General features: G+C 66.2%; 2 protein-coding genes across 6 annotated transcripts in view; one reads left to right on the top strand and one right to left on the bottom strand.

Moving 5' to 3' along the window:
* MEGF8 (multiple EGF like domains 8) overlaps positions 1-13,216 on the top strand; it is a 43,978-nt gene extending 30,762 nt beyond the window's left edge. The window contains 22 exon segments of the mRNA XM_038383431.2: positions 107-321; positions 632-742; positions 1,219-1,337; positions 1,699-1,903; positions 2,147-2,264; positions 2,359-2,372; positions 2,568-2,607; positions 3,319-3,482; positions 4,408-4,552; positions 4,716-4,950; positions 5,736-5,868; positions 6,257-6,467; positions 6,769-6,983; positions 7,302-7,382; positions 7,384-7,510; positions 7,772-7,934; positions 8,092-8,284; positions 8,858-9,028; positions 9,243-9,373; positions 11,612-11,744; positions 12,003-12,839; positions 12,883-13,216. Coding sequence (XP_038239359.2) covers positions 107-321; positions 632-742; positions 1,219-1,337; positions 1,699-1,903; positions 2,147-2,264; positions 2,359-2,372; positions 2,568-2,607; positions 3,319-3,482; positions 4,408-4,552; positions 4,716-4,950; positions 5,736-5,868; positions 6,257-6,467; positions 6,769-6,983; positions 7,302-7,382; positions 7,384-7,510; positions 7,772-7,934; positions 8,092-8,284; positions 8,858-9,028; positions 9,243-9,373; positions 11,612-11,744; positions 12,003-12,839; positions 12,883-13,185 — 4,064 coding nt within the window. The 3' untranslated portion in view covers positions 13,186-13,216.
* A 1,298-nt stretch (positions 13,217-14,514) lies between these two features.
* On the bottom strand, positions 14,515-17,908 carry LOC119847683 (zinc finger and BTB domain-containing protein 26-like). 5 transcript variants are annotated; one of them, XM_043502127.1, is made up of 3 exons: positions 17,801-17,908; positions 16,403-16,816; positions 14,515-16,312 (listed from the first exon to the last, which is right to left on the bottom strand). In XM_043502127.1, exons 1-3 carry the CDS (start codon positions 17,839-17,841, stop codon positions 15,589-15,591), a joined length of 1,179 nt encoding a protein of 392 aa, XP_043358062.1. In that variant the 5' UTR covers positions 17,842-17,908; the 3' UTR covers positions 14,515-15,588. The 5 variants fall into 5 exon arrangements, with proteins under 5 accessions (XP_043358062.1, XP_043358063.1, XP_043358064.1 ...); XM_043502128.1 differs by having other exon boundaries at positions 17,727-17,852; XM_043502129.1 differs by lacking the exon at positions 17,801-17,908 and adding an exon at positions 17,392-17,720.
* Positions 17,909-21,278: the final 3,370 nt, after the last annotated feature.

Here is a 21,278-nt window from a genome sequence, read left to right as displayed (position 1 = left end):
TGGCTGCGTGCAGGGTAGACTGTGGGCGGCACTGAGACATCCCCCCACCTCCCCTGGCCGTGCACGGGTGGGGGGCACAGATTGCTCTAACACCCCTCCCTCCCAGGGCTGCTGGTTCTGTACTATGAGGCAAACTCCAGCGAGGCGTCAGGGTTCAACGCTACTTTCGCTGTGCATCGCTGCTGGCCTGGCTGCCGGCCCACCCAGGAGTGCCGGGATGGGCGCTGCGTGTGCCGGGGGGGCTATGCCGGGCCCCACTGCCTGCTGCAGGTCTGCCCTGGGAACTGCTCGGCCCACGTTGGCCAGGGCGTCTGCAACATGGTGAGTGATGGGGCAGGCAGGAGGCTGCCAAGGGAGGGGCCTGGGACAGGGGGGACTGACTGGGGGATGCGGGGTGGGCAGGGGACTGAGCTGGGGGAGAGGCAGGGAGAGGGACGGGGAGATGAAGTGGGAGGTGAAGGGGAAAGGCTGGAGGGGCTCTGTTGGGGGACTGGCTCAGGGCGAGTGGTGGGGAATCACAGTGGGGCTGGAGTCCAGGGCTTGGCCCAGGATCTGTGCTAAGGCATGTGGGGAGAGGAGGTGGGGTGAGGAGGTGCCGTGCCCGTCTCACCCTCACCCTCCTGCCCCCCAGAGTCTGGGTCTGTGTATCTGTGGCAAGGGATTCGGGGGTGCGGATTGTTCGGTGCCGCTGGACCCAGGGAAGCTCATCTGGGAGACACTGATTGACAGCCAGCTGACGCCCGTGAGCCCCCCGCCGGGCCCCCCCAACCTCGCCAAACCACCCTCCACGTGCCCTGTCTGGGCACCACCTGCTCATGCACCCCCTTGCCCTGTCCTGTCCCGCCCCATCCCCCCAACCCCACCGGGCACTCCCCACTCTGCCTGGCATGAGCACTGCCCAGCCACCCCACACCTGCCCTGCTTGGGTGCCCCCTGCCTGGCCTGGGATGGACACCCCGCATCCTGGCACCCCTGCCCTGCCCAGCCTAGCACCATACCCCCAGCCCTACCCAGGCACCCCATAGCCCTGCCTGGCATGGGCACACCCCAATCCTGTCTGGGCACCCCCTGTCCTGCCCACCCAGCATGGGCACCCACCTCCTTGCAGGTGCTGGGCACTGCCTCCTGCCCGACACCGTCCCCTGCCCCACACCCAACACTGGCCCCCCCGGCCCTGCTCCCCCGGGCGCTGACCCTGCCTCTGTGCGTCTGTCCCAGGACACGGCCAGCCGGTTTCTGCACCGCCTGGGCCACACCATGGTGGAGGGGCCGGAGGCCACGCTCTGGATGTTCGGGGGCCTGTCCCTGCGCCAGGGGCTGCTGGGCAACATCTACAGGTGAGCGGAGAGCCCTTGGGCTCCGCCCCCTTCCTCAGGCTCCGCCCCAGGGACCTGCTGGGCTCCGCCCCCTTCCTCAGGCTCCGCCATCCCCGGATGGGACCCTCTCTTCTCCCACTGGGATCACAGATTCACCCCAACTCCTGACCTGACTCCACCCCCAGCCCAGGGTGCCGCCCCCACCCTCTTCTGATTGGACAGGCCTGGGTCAGGTCTCATTATCCCCCAGTCGTGGGGCTGGAGGGGAGGGACAAGCCGTGGGTCTGTGAGGTGGGGAGAGCCCCATTGCCCCCAGCTCTGGAGGTGGGGCTGTGGATCTCTGGCTCCGGGGGACTCTCTCGCTCTGGGTCTCTCCCCACAGGTACTCCATCCCTGAGCGCCGCTGGACCCAGATGCTGGCGGGGACAGAGGATGGGGGGCCAGGGCCCAGCCCCCGCTACTTCCACGCCGCGGCCTACGTGCCGGCCCGCCAGGCCATGGTGGTGCTGGGGGGGCTGGCGGCCGGTGGTGTCGCCAGCGACTGCTGGGTGCTCAACCTCACCACGCTGCAGTGGAGACAGGAGCAGGTACCCACAGCCCCCACCCCTCATCGACCCCCGACCCCACGGTGACCCCCGCCCCCCACCGACTCAGCACCAACCCCACTTTGCCCTCCTGCATGATCCCTGCCCCCACACTCACCCCAGCCCTGGACTCCCGCTGATTCTGCCCGTGAGCCCCGTGCCCCTGACACTTCACATCGACCTCGGTGACCTGTGATCCCTGCCCCCGGGGGCCCCCAGCCCGCTCTGAGCTCTGCTCCCCCCCAGGATCCCCTGCTCCCGGCCGTGGCGGGGCACACGCTGACCCCCCGGCGCGACACCTCCCTGCTGCTCATCGGCGGCTACTCCCCGGCCGACGGCTTCAACAAGCAACTGCTGGAGTATGGTGTGGAGAGCGAGCGCTGGGAAGCGGGGCCGGCGGCCGGGACCCCCCCCCACAGGTACAATCCCCCCCGGTACCCCCCGGTGTGGAGAGCAAGCGCTGGCAAGCGGGGCCGGTGGCCGGGACCCCCCCACAGGTACAATCCCCCCCGGTACCCCCACGGTGTGGAGAGCAAGCGCTGGCAGGCGGGGCCGGCGGCCGGGACCCCCCCCAGAGGTACAGCCCCCCCCGGTGTGGAGACCGAGCGCTGGTAGGCGGGGGCAGGCAGCCAGGACCCCCCCAGGTACCCCCCGTATGGAGAGTGAGCGCTGGCAGGCAGGGCTGGCGGCTGGGACCCCCCCAACAGGTACAACCCCCCTCAGGTACCCCCCAGTGTGGAGAGTGAGTGTTGGCAGCCGGGACCACCCCCCCTCGGTACCCCCCGGTGTGGAGAGCAAGCGCTGGCAGGTGGGGCCGGCAGCCTGGACCCCCCCACACAGGTACACCCCCCCAGGTATCCCCCAGCATGGAGAGCGAGCGCTGGCAGGTGTGGCCGGCGGCCTGGACCCCCCAACAGGTACAACCCCCCTCAGGTACCCCCCAGTGTGGAGAGTGAGTGTTGGCAGCTGGGACCACCCCCCCTCGGTACCCCCTGGTGTGGAGAGCAAGCGCTGGCAGGTGGGGCCGGCAGCCTGGACCCCCCCACACAGGTACACCCCCCCCAGGTATCCCCCAGCATGGAGAGCGAGCGCTGGCAGGTGTGGCCGGCGGCCTGGACCCCCCCCACAGGTACCCCTCCAGGTTACAACCCTCCCAGGTACCCCCCGGCGTGCAGAGCAAACGCGGGCAGGTGGGGCAGGTTTCCGGGACCCCCCCCACTACCCCCCGGCGTGCAGAGCGAGCGCGGGCAGACAGCTGGGCCCCCAATGTGGGGACAGAGCAGGGTGAGGGGTTCAGCAGCTGTCCCCGCCCCCCCACGACCCCCCTGGCATGCAGAGCGAGCGTGGGCAGGCGGCTGGGACCCCAGTGTGGGGACAGAGCAGGGTGAGGGGTTCAGCAGCTGTCCCCGCCGCCCCAGGTCTGTACGGGCACTCGGCCGTGTACCATGAGGGCACAGACGCAGTCTACGTTTTCGGGGGGCAGCGTTTCCATGTGGAGACGGTGTCGGCCTCCCCCGAACTTTACAGCCTACACTGCCCCAGCCGGACCTGGAGCCTACTGGCCCCCGCCCAGGGCCCCAAGGTAGGGGCATGGGGGGGTTGGGCAACAGGGACATGGGGATTAGGGGCTAAAGTTGTGGGGGATGTGGTTTGGGGGTGCAGCGGAGTGGTGGTTTTTGAAGGTGCAGTGTGGTTTTGGGGTGCAGCAGGGATGTGGGTGTTTTGGGGTGCAGTGCAGTTGTGGGAGTTTTGGGGGTGCAGGGGTTTTGGTCTACAGTAGGGATGTGGGGGATTGGATCACAGGGTTTTGGGATGCAGTGGAGTTGTGAAGCTAGGGAGATGGGATTTAGGGGGTGCAGGGGTTTTTGGGGTACAGCAGGGATGTGGGGGTGGGAAGGTTTGGGGTGCAGTGGGGTTATGGGCTAGGGGGATGGAGTTTTGGGTTGCAGCGGGTGGTTGGGGTTTGGGGCACAGTGGGGATGTAGGGGCGGTGGGGTTTGGGGTAGAGTGGGATTATGCGGTTGGGGTATGAGGTTTTGGGGTGCAGTGAGGTTATGAGGCTGGGAGATGGGGTTTTGGGGTGCAGCGGGTGGTTAGGGTTTTGGGGCAGTGGGGGTTGGGGTACAGTGGGGTTATGGGGCTAGGGGGATGGGGTTTTGGGGTGCAGTGATGTTATGGTGCACGAGGGCACAGATGCCATCTACGTTTTCAGGGGCAGCGTAGATGGGGTGGTGGGTTTGGGGCACAGCGGGGATATGGGGATGGGGTGGGTGGTTTTGGGGTAGAGTGGGGTTATGGGGCTGGGGTTTTGGGGTGCAGCGGGTGGTTAGGGTTTTGGGGCACAGCGGGGATGTGGGGGTGGGGGCAGGGGGTTTGAGGTGCAGTGAGGTTATGGGGCTGGGAGAATGGGGTTTTAGGATGCAGCAGGTGGTTAGGGTTTTGGGGGACAGCGAGGATGTGGGGGTAGGGTTGACCCCGACTCTTTCTGATCCCGTGTGGTCCCCCAGCCACTGTCTCACTTCTTCCACGCGGCGGCCGTGCTCCGGGACACCATGGTGGTGGTCGGGGGCCGCACGGAGACCCAGGACTTCACCAGCCACCTGCTGCTTTACCAGCTCAACTGCAACACCTGGATCCTGCCCAACCAGACGGGTAATGGGGCAGGGCCGGGGGGGCCAGGGAGGGAGACCCCCCCAGTCACACAAAGAGGGGAGGGGACCCCCAGCCACACAGGCAATGGGGAATGAGTTTCTCCCCAGAGTCTCCTTCCCCCAGCCACTGCCCCGTTACCCAGGATCCTTTGCTCTCCCCGCAGACCCCGCAGTGGTGGGCGTGCCCATGAACGAGTCGGTGGCCCACGCGGTAGCCGCGGTCGGGGGCCGGATCTATGTTTCCGGGGGGTTCAGCGGGGTGGCGCTGGGGCGCATGGCCGTGCTGACGGTGCCCTCCGACCCCTGCCTCGTCTTCCCCGGCCCCGACGCCTGCAACCGCTCACGTGCCAGCTGCAGCTGGTGCCGCGGCAGCTGCCTGTCTGCCGACGCCGCCGAAAGGTGGGGGGCTGGGAGGGGGCGTGGTCACTGCTGGGAGGGGGCGTGGCCACTGCTGGGAGGGGCGTGGCTATAGGGGAATAGGCCATGGTTATTGGTGGATGGGCTGAAGCTATTGGTGGGGTGAGGAAGTAGGGGCGTGGCTACACAGGAGAGGGCGTGGCCCTACCAGAAGGGGCATGGCCATTGGTGGGGGACGTGGGGCGAGGAGTGGGGCGTGTGCCCAGCCTGTCACCAGACTCCTGGGTGTGATCCCACAGTGGGCCAGGCCCCAGGGTTGGAGAGGGGCAGGTCCGTGGGCTCAGGACTGCCTCCCACCACCACCCCCAGGGATCCCTGCCAGAGTCTGGCCCCGCCAGACCAGACCAGAGACCCCGGCTCCCTCGGCAGCACCCTTGTGCCCCCTCCCCCCCCAGCCGTTGTTTTCTGCAGGGAAAACCTCTCTCAGGGCCCTGCCGGGGGTCAGGGCCTGGGGACTGGCTGGTCCCACTGCTCCGGGATGGGTTTGGCTTGTCTGTCCCTGACCCCTCCTGGCCACGCACGCCCCTGAGAGCAGACCGTCCATGCCAGGGAAACTGAGGCACACACAGGGCCTGACAATGTTACAGCGACTCCCTGCTTTGTCACATGAGGTGAGCGGGTCGGGAGGGCTGTGGGCCCTGGTTCCCAAAGCAGCCATGGGCAGGGCCAGACCATGGCTATGGGCAGCTGGGGGGGCGTTGGCCAGCGGTGGGGGCAGGGCTGCAGTCCCTCCCCCCCACCCCCCGTTTCACTGGTCTCTCCCACAGGCTGGGCTGCCCGGCCGGGTTGGCCGCCTGCTTCCCCACGCCGCGGTCAGCGGACGAGTGCCGACGCCTGAGGACCTGCAGCGAGTGTCTGGCCCGGCACCCCCGTGCCATGAGCCACGGGTTGAGCACTGTGGTGAGTGCATGTTCGGTTGCTGCCCTATCCTCTCCCGGGGGCAGCTGGTGGGCACGGGGGGGAGCAGGGTGGGGCACTGGCAGGAGGGGGCGTAGTGGGGACGGCGCTGGAGCACGGGCTGTGGGGTGCAGAGGGGAGTGGGGTGGGGGGCACTGGCTGGAAGGGGCGCTGGCCGGGGGCGTGGTGGGGACAAGGCTGGGGCACGGGCTGTGGGGCGCGGAGGGCAGTGGGGTGGGGGGTGCTGGCTGGGGCACGGGCTGTGGGGCGCGGAGGGCAGTGGGGCATGGGGTGCTGGCTGGGGCATGGGCTGTGGGGTGCAGAGGGCAGTGGGGCGGGGGATGCTGGCTGGAGGGGGCACCCCTAGCCAGCCCTGACCCCCACCCCCCAGGTGCCCTCGCAGTGCAAGTGGTGCACCAACTGCCCCGAGGGCGCCTGCATCGGCAGTGCTGGGAGCTGCACGTCGGAGAACGACTGTCGAATCAACCAGCGCGAGATCTTCGTGGCCAGCAACTGCTCGGAGATCTCGTGTGAGGCAGCCGACTGCCCAGCCTGCACCGCCTCGGGCAAGTGCATGTGGACGCGCCAGTTCAAACGCACCGGTATGGCACGGGGGGCAGGGAGACAGAGGGGGCGGGAGCTGGGGAGCCGCAGGGGGCCATGGGGGCGGGGCAGGTCTGTGGTCTGGGTCGTCTGGTTGTGGGGGTACCGTGGGGAGGGAGCGGCAGGGTGGATCCGGGGAAGGGTGGGTGGGGGCAGCAGGGCTGGTCTGTGGTCTGGGTCGCGGGGGGCACCTAGGGTAGGGGGCGGCAGGGTGGTGGTGGGTGCCTGGGTGGATCCGGGGCATGGCAGGGGATATGAGCAGGGGTCCCCCAGGGATCTCACCCCCAGCCCCACCACCAGGCGAGACGCGGCGCATCCTGAGCGTGCAGCCCACCTACGACTGGACGTGCTTCAGCCACTCGCTGCTTAACGTCTCCCCCATGCCCGTGGAGTCCTCGCCCCCCCTGGCCTGCCCCACACCCTGCCACAACCACAGCTCCTGCCCCGCCTGCCTGGGCTCCAAGGGGGCCGACGGGGGCTGGCAGCACTGCGTCTGGACCGTCAGCCTGCGCCAGGTCTGGTGGGGGGCTGTGCTGGCCGTGGCAAGGGGGGAACCCAGGGGGAGTTGGGGGGGAAGGGAATTGGGGGGGCTGGAGGGGCCAGGGGGAGGGGGGATCCCAGGTGGGGGCCGTGTTGAGGGCTGATCCTGGGGGGGCCAGGGGCAGAGGGGATCCCAGGTGGGGGCTGTGTTGGCTGTGAGGAGGGAGGATCCCAGGTGGAGGCCATGTCGAGGGGAGACCCCGGAGAGGCTGGGGGGGCCAGGGGGAGGGGGATCCTGTGGGGGGGGGCTGTGTCGGCCGAGTGGAGCAGTAACCCCCCCTTTCTCCCCGCAGTGCATGAGCCCTACCTACCTGCCCATGCGGTGCCTGGCGGGGCTGTGCGGGCGGGTGCTGAGTGGGAGCGAGAGCTGCGCCCCCCCCCTGCGCCCGCGCCCAACAATGCGCCCACTGCACCCGCCAGCCCCGCTGCGGCTGGTGCGGCCGCCCCGGCGAGAACGGCCACGGGCGCTGCCTGGAGGGGGGGCTGGGCGGGCCCCGGCACGGTAGGTATTGGGGGGAGGGACACTTTACCCACAATGCCTCTCTGCCCTGGGGGGGACTATACCCACAATGCCTTGCTCCGCAGGGGAGCTTTACCCACAATGCCTTGCTGCGCAGGGCCAGTTCCTCATGATGCAGAAGCTGCCTGGGGCAGTTCCCATAATTCCTCTCTCTCTGCAAGAGTGTTGTCTGTTCTTAACCATGATGCTTTACTTCATGGGGGTGGCCCCGAGGGCTTGTACCCACAATGCCCCTCTCCCCAGGGTTGGCGCAGGCCTGCGGGTCGGGGGCCACCTGGTCCTTCCTGTCGTGCCCCCCGGAGAATGAGTGTCTGAACGGGCACCACGACTGCAATGAGACGCAGACCTGCCACGACCGGCCCCACGGCTACGAGTGCACCTGCAAGAGCGGCTACACCCTGCACAAGTGAGCAGCAAGAGGGGTGTGGGACTGGGACCCTGGAGGAGGTGCAGGGCTGGGTCCCGGGGGGGAGGGTGTCTGGGGCGGGGGGGGTGCGACTGAGCTCAAGATTCCCCCCCCAGATGACCCCAGGCCAGATGTGTGACCCTCTCTCCTCCTGCAGCGCCTCAGGGCTGTGCCGGCCGGTCTGCCAGCAGGGCTGTGTGAACGGGACGTGCGTGGAGCCCAACCGGTGCCGCTGCCACTTTGGCTACGTGGGCGAGAACTGCTCGGTGGAGTGTCGGTGCAACCGGCACAGCGACTGCGCCAGCGTCGGGGCACGGGACCAGTGCCTGGAGTGCGCCAACAACACCATGGTGAGCAGGAGTCTGGTGCCTGGAGTGCACCAACAACACCATGATGAGCGGGGGGGGAGGGACCAGTGCCTGGAGTGCGCCAACAACACCATGGTGAGCGGGGGGACCAGTGCCTGGAGTGCGCCAACAACACCATGGTGAGCGGGGGGGACCAGTGCCTGGAGTGCGCCAACAACACCATGGTGAGCGGGGGGGACCAGTGCCTGGAGCGCGCCAACAACACCATCGTGGGAGGGAGCATGGAGGGGGTCTCTGATCACCCTGTGTGGTGGTGGCTGGGGGGCTGGCGGTATAGGGGTTTCTCAGCGTGCGGAGGCTCTGGGGTCACTGCATGTGGGGGGGGACAGGGGGTTGCTCTGCATTGGGGGGTGAAGGAGGATCCCAGAGGGGGTCTCTGACATCCCAGGCTGAGCCTGCAACAGCATTCCCTGCAGGGGGTGGGATTGTGGGGGGCAGAGGTCTCTGGGGATCTCAGCCCCCCTCTCCCGGCAGGGGGCGCACTGTGGCAGATCGTGGCGGGACAGGGCGCTCTGTAGATTCGCTATAGGGTTTCAGCCTCCCCTTTCCCGGCAGGGGGCGCACTGTGAGAAGTGCCGGCCGCTCTTCGTGGGCTCAGCGTTGAACGGGGGGACCTGCCGGCCCTGCCGAACCTTCTGCCGTGGGAACAGCAACGTCTGCATCTCCCGCGAGGAGCTGGGGGCCGCCCGGCGAGACCCCGCCCGCTTCCCGCTGGAGCCTGCCCTGGTGAGCCAGGCCCCTGAGGGGGGTCTCCCCATCTTGCCCCCGTTCCCACAGATCCCCAGCCGGACCCCAGGGTGGGAAGGGGAGGGGCGGGTCTCCCCGTCTCCTCCGCTGGGCCCCCTTGTCTCCCGCCCACGTCTCCGTTGGGCCCCCTTGTCTCACTCCTGTCTCTGCAGGTCCCCAGCTGGGCCCCCTTGTCTCACGCCTGTCTCCGCAGGTCCCCAGCTGGGCAGCCGAGGGGCCGGCCGAGGACGTGGCTGTCTGCGTGAGCTGCCAGAACAACAGCTTTGGGGAGAAGTGTGAGAGCTGTCTGCATGGCTACTTCCTGCTGGAGGGCAGGTGCACCCGGTACGGAGCCAGGGGCGGGCCGGTGGGAGCCGGGGGGGTGCAGGTGCACCTGGTACAGAGCCGGGGGGGTGCAGGTACACCCGGTACGGAGCTGCTGTTACCCACACACTCTAGGACCCCTCCCACCCCGTTCCCAGGGCTTAGGCGTAACCCTGTGGGTCTGCGGGGTCTTTTCCCAGTGAGGGAGCCTCACACGGTAAGATCCGTATCCTCTTTATTAACAATCCCCAAAACCGACGGCACCCGCTGCGCACCCAGTGCTCCCCACTCCCCATAAGACAGGGAGGTCCATCAGGATCAGGTCCATGTGGGGGACACCAGTCTCTGCCCGCTGTCATTGGCAGGGGGTGAGGTCTGGCAGCTCTGATTGTGGGGCTGGGTCCTGGAGTTGGTTTCCAAGAGCTTCCTTTGGACCCCAGTTTATATAGTGAAACTCGAGCCCTGCTTAGCTGAACTGTAATCAACATTATCCTGGAGAATTAGGAAGCAATGTTTTAACCAATCAGAACGTATGGTAAAACATCCTTCAACCAATCTGAGCCCACCACCTTCATTGATTTAAACCTTGCAAAATTAGTTATGCAACAGACAGAAACAATCGGAGCCAGACAGACAATAGGGACGCGGGGACCATTAACGCAAGAATACGGAAATGAGGGTTCACACCCACCACTGGGGAGACGTGGATCCTTGCCAGACAGACACCATCGAACTTTTCTCTGACCCGCTCATGCTCGGTTTCTTTCCCTGGCGCTGGTGGGAGCTGAGGACAGGCGCCCTCGGACCAGCCCGACCGTACGTTCTTCGAGCGCTTGCTCACGTCCCTTGCAGCGCCCCCCCCCCAAGCTCTCGGAGGTTTTCCCCTCGTGGTGCCCGTCAGCACAGCCTGGTGCCCCTGTGGCCGCGCTCCTAGCGCCGGTATAAGGAGCCCCTGGAGCCCCCGCTCCCCTTCCCGCCCCTGGAGCCCCTGCTCTGCCTTGGCAAAGTGCATTCGCTTAACAGCTCATCAGCTCGCGTGGTGGACGTCAGGGCAGGGAGTCCATCTCCCCCCAGGACCGGGCTCATCTCAGTCACTGGGGTTAGCAGGGCTCGTCCTGGGTAAGGCCTGCACCACCCCGCACCTGAGGGGTCTGAAGTGTCTGGGGCAGGGGCGGAGCCGGGACCCAGGTCAGGGGAGGTGTGCATGAGGGAGCAGGTGAGGGGCCTGGAATGAAATGGGGTCGGGGCACAGGTTGGATCAGGGGAGGAGCCCGGGATGGAGTGGGGGAGGGGCACAGGACGGCTCGAGGGAGGGGCAGCAGGCCTGAAAGTCGTCGTGGAGGCAGCTCTGAGACCTGCCTCAGAGCTGAGCCCTACCCGGCACCGCGGATGTCCAGCTCCGGGCAGATCGCAGCACCTGCCCCAAGTGCTCGCGGCCCCCACCGGGCAGACAGGGACAACGCGAAACCCTCCTGGCAGCCCCACTGGTGCCTGGGGGCTCCGCATCGCATGTGCCGTCACAATCGACGGTCCGTTTCTACCGGGGTGCCGTGAGCCAGGTCAGCAGGCCCCCTCACGCTGGAGGGAAGTGCAGAGCGGGGACTCTGTGGGGCCCCTTATACCAGAGCCAAGGCGGTGGGTGCCACAAGCGGAAAACCCTCCGCCAGCTCGGGGGCACCTGCGCGGGCCGGGATGTGTCGCGAGGGTCAGGGAACAAGTTTTGTAACAATTTAGAGGGAAGGTGAGGATGTGACTTTCTGCTTCCTGGCTCCTGCTCCTTACACAGCGGCTGGGGGGCAGCACCCCCAGGGCCAGCGAGCCCAGCCCGACGCGGATCCCACAGGAGCCGGCCCGGGGCCGGTCGCTGGCTCCTGTCCCCATCTGTCTCCTCACCCTCATGGCAGGTTGAGCCCGTCGGGGCTGGGGGGAGCAGTTGATCTGCTGGCTGCTGGGGCCCTCAGCTCTGCACTGAGCTCGCCCGGCTCTGCGGCTTCCCCCCGGTTGGGATTCCAAACCCTCCGCTCCATGGGGCTCTCCCTGATTTGCCCCCATTTCCCAAAGCCTGGGGCGCCCCCAATCGGACCCCATTTGGGTTTCGCTTCCCCGTCAGCCCTCGGCACCTGGCTTGGCTCAGTTTCCCTGAGCTGGTTTCCCATGCGCGGGAGGGCAGGTTCCCCATGCAGCCCTCCTGCAATCACCCCCCACTTGGGGTAGGGGCGGGGCCGGCCACTGCATGCTCTGACCCCCTGCTCCCCCCAGGTGCCAGTGTAACGGCCATGCAGACACATGTAATGAGCTGGATGGGACGGGCTGCCCCTGCCAGAACAACACGGAGACGGGCCCCTGCCAGAACAGCGCCCAGGCTGACAAGAAGGACTGCTACAAGTACCAGGTGGGGGCGGGGGCGGGGCCAGCCAGGGCTGCTACAAGTACCAGGTGGGGGCGGGGGCGGGGCCAGCCAGGGCTGTGACAAGTACCCTGGGGCAGGGGTGGTGCTGAGAAGAGAGGGAGGGGGTGCTCAGAGAGAGCTCTGTGGGGCAGGAGTATGGGGGAGGGAGACCTGTGTGGGGCAGGGGCTGAGGGCATGCTCAGAGGGAGCCCTGTGGGGCAGGGGTGGAGGGGCTGCTCTCACTGACACCTCCCCCCCCAGTGCGCCAAGTGCCGGGACTCATTCCATGGGGCGCCAGTTGGGGGCCTGCAGTGCTACCGGCTCATCTCAGTGGAGCAGGAGTTCTGCTTCGACCCCACCTCGCAGAGCAACTGCTTCCACCAGCCGAACCTGCAGCACCTGGCGCGCGGCCGCACTGTGCTCTTCGGGGTGCAGCCCAAGTTCACCAATGTCGACATCCGCATCACCGTGGACGTCACCTTTGGCGCCGTCGACCTCTTCATCTCGCCTGCCTACGACACCTTCGCCGTGGATGTGGACCGGGCCACAGGGGTGCACGCCGTGCGGGTGCTGGCACCGGGTGGGGCCGACGGGGGGCCCAACGGCACAGCCCCACCCCGCCTGCGGGAGGAGCACCCCCGCGGGCTCATCACCTACCTGACGGTGCGGGAGCCGCAGGCCGTGTTGGTGGTGCGGGGCGTGCGGGACCGGGTGGTGGTGACCTACCCCCACGAGCTGCACGCCCTGAAATCCAGCCGCTTCTACCTGCTGCTCCTGGGGGTGGGCACCGGCCCCAACGCCAGCGACTCCCAGGGGCTGCTCTTCTTCCGGCAGGACCAGGCCCACATCGACCTCTTTGTCTTCTTCTCCGTCTTCTTCTCCTGCTTCTTCCTCTTCCTCTCCGCCTGCGTCCTGCTCTGGAAGGTGAAGCAGTTCCTGGACCTGCGGCACGAGCAGCACCGCCAGCTGCAGGAGATGACCAAGATGGCGAGCCGCCCCTTCGCCAAGGTCACCGTCTGCTTCGAGCCGGAGGCTGGGCCCCACGCCGCTGACCTGGTCTTCCTGCCGGCCCGGCCCCACAAGCCGCCGCCGCTGCCCGCCCCCCCCGGCCCTGCCCAGCCGCCTCAAGCCCTACCCCGAGGCCCCCTACTCGGCCCACTTCCGCCGCTCCGAGCCCTTCCTGTCCCACCTGCTGGGCTACTCCTACTCCAGCTTCCGTGTGGGCCCCGTCACGCTGGAGCCCACGGACGACGGCATGGCCGGCGTGGCCACCGTGCTCTTCCAGCTGCCCGGCGGCCCGCAGGCCCCCAACCGCGCCTGCCTGGGCTCTGCCCTGGTCACGCTGCGCCACAACCTGCAGGACTACTGCAGCGGCAGCCACGGGGCCGGCGGGGCCCGCAAGGGTCTGCGCAGCCACGATCACCTCACCAGCCTGTCGCTGTGACCTGCCGGGACCCCCCAGCTGGGAGACGCTGGGACTCCCCCACCCCCCATCGCCAGCCTGTCGCTGTGACCCGCCGGGACCCCCCAGCTGGGAGACGCCAGGACTCCCCCACCCCCCGTCGCCAGCCTGTCGCTGTGACCTGCCGGGACTCCCCTGCCCCTCCGCTGGGAGACGCCAGGACCCCGCCCCCCGCAGCCTGTTGCTGTGACCCACCGGGACCCCCCCACCTCTCCCACACGAGCCTGGTGGGAGTCGCCAGACCCGTCCCTACCACCAGTCTGTCACTGGAAGTTGCTGGGACCCCCCCCCCCCCAGCCTGTTGCTGTGACATACGAGGACCCCCTCCCCCACTAGCCTGTTGTTGGGAGATGCCAGAAATGACACCCCCCCCCCCCGCCAGCTTGGGCACCACAGGGCTCAGGCCACAGAACACCCCCCTCCCACTAGCCTGCCACTGGGAGCTGCCTGGGAGTCGGGCCCCAGATGCTGCCCCCCACCAGCGTGGACACCAAGGCCTGGCCCCAGGCCGCATGTGAACAGACTCCGGAGGACCCTGGGTCGCAGCAGCTGCCTGGGGGAGGAGGATTCACCTTGGATGGGGGCACCTGGACCCCTCCCTGCCATGAATGGGGGACTGTGTCCAACCTGGTCTGACCCCCTCTACAAGAGCCCCCAGATCAGCTCTCCCCCACCCCAGCTCCAAGGGGCTGATAGGGCCTGGGGGCTGTTTGATCCTCCATTTATCTGTGTTCAGTTAATTCCTGTATTTAAGGGGGGAAGGAGCAACCCCCACCTATGGGAATAAAGAGACCAGCCGGCTCTGCCTACTCCACGTCTGCGTGGGGGGGTAGACAGGTGCCATTGTGCTGCCGTGTATCCAGCCCCCCTCCCCCAGGGGCCGCATCTCCCTATAACCAGCCCCCCACCCTCCAGGGGCCATGTCTACCCCAGGGGCAGGGTCCCCATAGAACCAGCCCCACGCTGGGCACTGGTCCCTGTGTATGAAATGGCCACTCCACGGATTGCTTCCGACTCCCTCAGGGCTCAGGGGTGTGTGTGTGTGGATGGGGGGGGGACGACAGCACCCCCTGTAAAGTCAGCAGCTGTGGCACTTGAGGCTGAGGAACTAGCTGGATCCCAAGCAGGCTCCTTCACGGGCTGTGGGGGGATGGAGGCTCCAGGCCCACAGATGCGAATTGGAGGGGTCAGAGCTGGGAGCCCCCCCGGCCACAACCTCCGGTAGCAACCCTCACTCTTGACCTGCAGCCCCTCCCTAGCCCAGCCTGGCCCCCCACAGTGATGATGCTTGGTCCTAGCGCAGGGAGCCAGTGTGAAAAGCAAAACTTTATAGGAATAAAGTTTTTGTGACACTTCCCCACCCTTCTCCAAGGACAGGGCTGGAGATGGAGGCCCCAGCTCTGGGTCAGCCAAGCCTAGGACCCCACCCTCCACCAATCTGTGCTCCCGGGGCCCTCTGCTCGGAGGGTGGGGGGTGCCCCTAGTACTGGGGGTGAATAAACACAATGGGTTTACAAGAGAAGTTCACCATGGGGCTGCTACCCCTCCCCGTCCCACTGACCTCCAGAGAACCCAGGAGTCCTGGCTTCCAACTACCTGCTCTGGCGCTTCCCCCACAGTCTTTTGGATCCTAGAGAATTTGGGGGTCATAAGAATTAATATTGCCCCCCTCCCCCCCCCGCAGCAAATGATCTGAGCTGAGAGGGTCACCCTCAGCAGAGAATGGTCCAGTCCTCTCCTGAGCAGATCCCCCTTCCTCTCAGAATGGTCTGGCCCATTATACTGGTGTGGCTCCGCCACACCGAAGGGAATAGCACAGTCCGTGGTATCCCTGGTCCTCAGGGAAGGCTCTGGCTGTGCCAAGCACCTTGTGAGCCTCCGTGGCTCATTCCATGGCTCACCCCACACAGGGGAGGCCGTGGGCCTGTGGCTTGGTCCGTGGGTCCATTACCCCTCCTCAAGGGAGGCTGTGGCCCTGTGAGCCCCCATGGCTTGGTCCATGGGTCTGTGACCCTGCCGCAAAGCAGCCTGTGGCCCCGTGGCTCAGTCCATGAGCCCCTGTGGCTCCGTGACCCCTCCCCAGGGTAGCCTGTGGCCCCGTGGCTCAGTCCGTGAGCCCCTGTGACTCCTCCCCAGGGCAGCCTGTGACTCTGTGACCCCTCCGCAGAGCAGCCTGTGGCCCCGTGGCTCAGACCGTGAGCCCCTGTGACTCCGTGACCCCTCCCCAGGGCAGCCTGTGACTCCGTGACCTCTCAGCAGAGCAGCCTGTGGCCCCGTGGCTCAGTCTGTGAGCTCCTGTGGCTCAGTCTATGGCTCCATGACCCCTCCCCAGGGCAGCCTGTGGCCCTGTGGCTTGGTCCAAGGGCAGCGGCCTGGCCCTGGCGCTCAGTCGCAGGCCCTGGCGATCTCCTCGCTCTCCTCGTGGCTGTTCTGCAGGGTGCTCTTGCCGTGCAGCTCCTTGAGGTGGCGCCGCAGGCCCGGCTTGTGGGTGAAGTGCACAGCACAGTAGTTGCAGCGGTGCGGCTTGCGGCCGCTGTGCAGGTTGAGGTGGTCCTGCAGCGTGGCGTTCTGCGTGAAGCACTTGCGGCAGATGGGGCACTGGAAGGGCTTGAAGCCGGTGTGCACACGCAGGTGCCGCGTCAGGTTGCTCTTCTGGGAGAAGACCTTGGCACAGCGCAGACAGAGGAACAGCTTGTGCTCCCGCACGTGGCTCACGAAGCCGCCCAGCTGGGGGAACAGGCCCTCGCAGCGCGGGCAGCGGTAGGGCCGCTCCAGCTCCGGCGCCCTCCTGGCCGCCCCCAGCCCCGCCGGCCTGTCCTTCCGGGCCGGCTCCAGGTGGCGCCGGCGCAGGGGGCAGCCCCGCCACAGCCCCCCCGGTTGGGTGAGGGGTGGGGGGCAGGGCCCCCCCGGCGCTACCTCATCGTTGTAGCAGCCCTGAAGGTAGCTGCGGGTGATCTGCACGGCGGAGTTGATGAGGGGCAGGGAGATCTCCGGGGATGAAGGCCTGCTGCGGCCCGCCATGAAATCCCCGGCCCCTTCCGCCCCGTCCTGCTGCTGCCCGGGCAGGGGGCTGGGGGAGGGCCCCTTCTCCTCCTCCCCGCGGCCCGCCAGGAAATCCCCGGCCCCCTCTGCCCCGTCCTGCTGCTGCCCGGGCAGGGGGTTGGGGGAGGGCCCCTTCTCCTCCTCCCCGCAGCCCGCCTGCTCCCCCCCAGCCTTGGGCACCAGGTAGCGGGAGACGGCCTGTGTGCAGAGCTCCACCACGTGGCCCATCTGCAGGAAGGAGGCGGCCGTCAGGTAGTTGACCAGCTCGGGCAGCGGCACCTCGAGGCAGCCGGTGTAGCAGGAGAGCAGCAGCTGGCGGCCGATCTCGGGGTTCTGCAGGAGTGAGACGGACACCTCAGACGAGTCGCTGAGCAGGAACTGGTCGCGCAGAAAGGGGGAGCAGGCGGCGAAGACCACGCGGTGCCCCGGCACCCGCAGCTCATTCACCTGCACCGTCACATCACAGAACCGCCGCTGCGCCCGCAGCTGGTCCATGCGCCGCAGCACTCCGTCCCCGTAGCCGGGGAAGCGGAAGTGCAGCCGCTCGCAGGCTGGGGCCATCCTGGCACAGCTGGGGAGAGACAAGGGTCAGACACCCCACAGCACAGAGCCCGTGGACTACTGAGTTTGGGGGATGAGTGGGTGGGGTTTTATGGGGTGTTGTGGGGGATGGGTGGGATATTATGGGGTGGGGAGGGGTGTTGTTGCAGTGGGTGGGGGAGGGGCAGTGTATTATGGAGTGGGGGGGTAGGGTGTTATGGGGTGGAGGAGGGTGTTTGTGGGGGAGGGGAGGGGTATTATGGGGTGAGGGAGGAGTGGGATAGGGTGGGGGAGGGCAGTGTATTATGGGGGGGCAGAGTTTTACGGGGTGGGGGAGGGATGTTGTGGTGGGTGGGGGGGTGTTGTGGGGGAGGAGTGGGATAGCGTGGGGGAGGGGTGTTGTTGGGGTGGGTGTGGAAGGCAGTGTATTATGGGGGAGGGGCGGGGAGTTACGGGGTGGGGGAGGGTGATGTGGGGGGGAGGGAAGGGGTATTATGGGGGGGAGGGGCGGCGTACTAGATTCCTCAGGTCTCAGCCCCGCTATCACCCTGTGAGCCACCCCCGGGTGTTATTCCCGACCCATCTTTACGCCATTTGCGTAGTCACCTCACCACTCTCGGCGGCGGCCGCGCTCCCACGCCCGCGTACTTTGCGGTCTAGGCAGCGCGTTCCGCCGTTTGCGCAGCTGCCCGGCTGTTCTACGCAACGTGCGCACCCGTCCCCGCGCCTGTCAGCTGGTCGCGTGGCGCCCCCTGGCGGCAGCGGGGGGAGCCGTCACGTCATTTGCGCAAAGTCAGCGCTTGCCTACGGTGTTTGCGAAGCGCGCCTTTCCTAACTGCTATTCCCGAACATGGCTTACGCGCTAGGCGTAACGTAGCGCGCTTCTCCCTCGGCACCACTACGTCCTTTACGTAACACCCGCCTCTCCCCTCCGCCCTCACCTGGGCCACCTCCTGTCCCGGCTCCGGGGCTGCATCGGCCTCGCCCCGCCCCGCGGGCCCCGCGCGCCGCTCACCGGCCCCGCCCGGCCACCCCGCGCCGCGCCAGCGCCGCCATCTTGGCCGGTCTGCGGCCTCCGGGCCGGGGCTTCTTCCCGCGGATCCCTCCGCCGGGCCACCACGGCGCGGCAGGTGCGCGCGCTGAGAGGAAGAGGGATCCCTCCGCTGGGAGGGGAAATAGTCCCTCCCCAGCACCCCCGGCCCCGAAAAAACCCCAGCCCCTAATAGTCCCCCTCTCACCCCCCCACCCACTTCGCTCATGATCCCTATCCCTAATCTAAACCCCTCCCATCCCCACACCATAGTCCCCCAGCCCCTGCTAACCCCCCCACAGCTGCCCCCAGCACCCTGATCCCCTGGAACATGCCCCAGTTACCCCCCAGGTCATAATATCCCTTGTAACAACCCCCCCACTTCTCCCCCACTCATACCCCAACCCCCCCCACCCTCCCATCCATAGCTGCTGCCCCATAACCATGCCAAAGCCCCCCATCGCACCTCCAGCATTGGCACCCCCTCATCCCACCCTGCCCATGAGCAAACCTTCCTTCCCAGCCCGTAGCCCCCCTCTTGCTCTGCCCCCCCACAGGGGGGCCCATAACTCCCCTGCTAGAAAGCCCCACTAATGCCCACACCACATGCCCCAACATCCACTTACCCCCAAAACCCCCATTTAACCCTTTAGCTCCCCGCATTCCCTGCCCCACTAGGAAAGCGGGGGCTGCCCCACACAGGGCTTTGGTTCTTGCCAGGAAAGGAGATGGGGGAAGTGTCATATGGAGGACAGAGGTGGCCCCTCCCCCTCCATAGAGAGGGTGTTTCAGAGGTGGGGTACAAGGGAGGGGCCAGCTGCCCAGGAACTGTCCCTCTTGTTTATTTAAGGCCCCAGGTGATCCCAAGGGAATGGGGCCCTGTGATGCAGCAGGGAGGGGGGAGTGTTGGCCTGGGAATGTGGCAGGGGGGTTTCACTGGGGATGGGACACCTGAGAGCCTGTCACCTGAGCCAGGAGGGGGAGGGGGAGGGGGAGGTGACACCTCTGCCCGGGAATGTGGACAGCTGGGGCCCACGCTAAAGAGGACCTGCTTGACCTAATCGTACTGGAGCAACTGTATGAACGGTGCCCCTCTGACCGGAGCCTATGGTTGGTGGGCAAAAAGCTAGAGAACCCGCAGCACGCAGGGCAGCTGGCCGACGAGTTTGTAAACAGTCGGTCCGGGGGTAGCAGGGAGGAGTCCCAAAAGAACAGGCCCCCCACGATGGAGAGAGAGAGTCACCATGGGACCTCCCGGCAGGGAAATAGGGAGAAACCCCTCCCCAAGGAAACGCTTGGCGTCAGGACCCTCCAACCCGCTGGAGGGGACCAACATGAGCTGAGCTGCTATCACTGTGGCCAGAGAGGCCATGTACGGACTCAGTGCCCCAGGCTCAGGGACAGACTGAGCAGACCCAGCCTACCCAGGGTTAACTTGGTAGGGACCCAGCTGGACGAGGGGCAGACGACCCAGGAAAGGGGGGCTGCCAGCTTACCACCTGCCCAGGACGGAAGAGTACCCCAGGCCAGCTCCGCCAGAGGGATGGAGGCTCTGGACTCAGGGTTCTCGGTTTACAGGGTGGGCACAGGGCTGTCCCTCCGGAGAGAGGGCCTTGTTCCCCTGGAGGTGGATGGAGGAGAGGTTGCCAGGAGAGGTTCCTGTGGGAGGAGGGGTTCCTGTACCGAGAATGGGCTCCCCCAGGGGAAGTGGAGTCCTGTGGGGTCAGGAGGCAGCTGGTGGTCCCCCAGAAGTATCGCCGCAAGCTCCTGTACCTGGCCATCCCCCTCTCAGGGCACCAGGGAATCCGGCGCACCCAGCAGAGGCTGCTACAGAACTTTTACTGGCCTGGGGTCTTTACCACTGTTGGCAGTATTGCCGATCCTGTGACCCCTGTCAGAGGGTGGAGAAGGCCCGGGATAAGGGGAAAGCGGCTTTGAGACCTTTGCCCATCATAGAGGAGCCTTTCCAGAAGGGGGCCATGGACATAATGGGGCCTCTCAGCAAGACGACCCGGTCGGGGAAGAAATACATTCTGGTGGTGGTAGATTTTGCCACCCGCTACCCCGAGGCAGAGCCCTGAGCTTCCATTGAAGCAGACAATGTGGCAGATGCGCTGCTGACCATTTTCAGCCGAGTGGGGTTCCCCAAGGAAGTCTTGACAGACCAAGGGTCCAATTTCATGTCGGCCCTGCTCCGGTGCTTGTGGGAGAAATGTGGAATCCAGCACAACTGGGCCTCAGCGTATCACCCCCCGTCCAATGGGCTGGTGGAGAGGTTCAACAGGACACTAAAGATGATGCTGAAAACCTTTATGAACCGGCACCCGCAGGATTGGGACAAGTACTTACCTCACCTGCTGTTCACGTACAGGGAGGTACCCCAGGAGTCTACCGGATTTTCGCCTTTCGAACTGTTATATGGCAGGAGGGTGAGGGGCCCCCTGGACCTGATGAGAGACGAATGGGAGGGGAAGGCCACTCCCGATGGAGAGTCAGTGGTGGAGTATGTCCTGATCTTCCGAGAGAGACTTGCTGAACTCATGGGCCTGGCCAGGGAGAATCTGGCCAGAGCCCAGAAGAAGCAGAAGGTCTGGTATGACCGCGGGAATCCGGTGATGGTTCTCATCCCCGTGAGAAAGAACAAACTACAGGCCGCCTGGGAGGGCCCTTTCAAGGTTGTCAAGCCGCTAAATGAGGTAAACTATGTGGTGGAGCTGTCGAACCGGGCCCACCACCGCCGGGTGTACTATGTGAATATGATGAAGCCATATTATGGCAGGGGGAATGTGGTGTTGGCCGTGTGTGGACATTGGGAGGAGCAGGGAGATGACCCTTTAGTAGATCTGTTCCCTGGGACCAGAGCTGGTTCACCCCTGGAAACTATTCCCCTCTCGAATCAGCTAACCCTGCCCAGCAAGCTGAGGTCGGGGGGGTGCTGCATCCGTACCGACCGCTGTTTTCCAACCAGCCTGGACGCACGAATCTGACTGTCCACAGGGTGCAGACAGGGTCACACCCGCCGATAAGATGCTCCCCCTTCCGCGTCACAGGGAAAACCGCTCAGGACCTGGAAAGAGAGGTCAGGGACATGCTGGCTTTGGGGGTGATCCAGCCATCTGCCAGCTCTTGGGCCTCGCCAGTGGTGCTGGTCCCCAAAAAGACGGGTCGATCCAGTTCTGTGTGGACTATCGGAAGCTCAATGCCATCACTACAGTTGATACCTACCCCTTGCTCAGGTCTGACGAGCTCCTAGACAAATTGGGAGGAGCTCGATACCTCACCACCATGGACCTTAAAAAGAGCTACTGGCAAGTGCTGCTGGATGCAGATGCCCAGCTGAAATCGACCTTTATCACTCCTCTGGGGCTCTGAGTTCCTGACCCTGCCTTTCGGCCTCAAGGGAGCGCCGGCCACCTTCCAGCGCCTGGTGGATCAGCTACTGAGGGGGATGGAGAGTTTTGCC

Source organism: Dermochelys coriacea, chromosome 24 (assembly GCF_009764565.3).
Source record: "Dermochelys coriacea isolate rDerCor1 chromosome 24, rDerCor1.pri.v4, whole genome shotgun sequence".
Lineage (NCBI taxonomy): Eukaryota > Metazoa > Chordata > Testudines > Dermochelyidae > Dermochelys > Dermochelys coriacea.
This window is presented reverse-complemented; position numbering and strand designations above follow the sequence as displayed.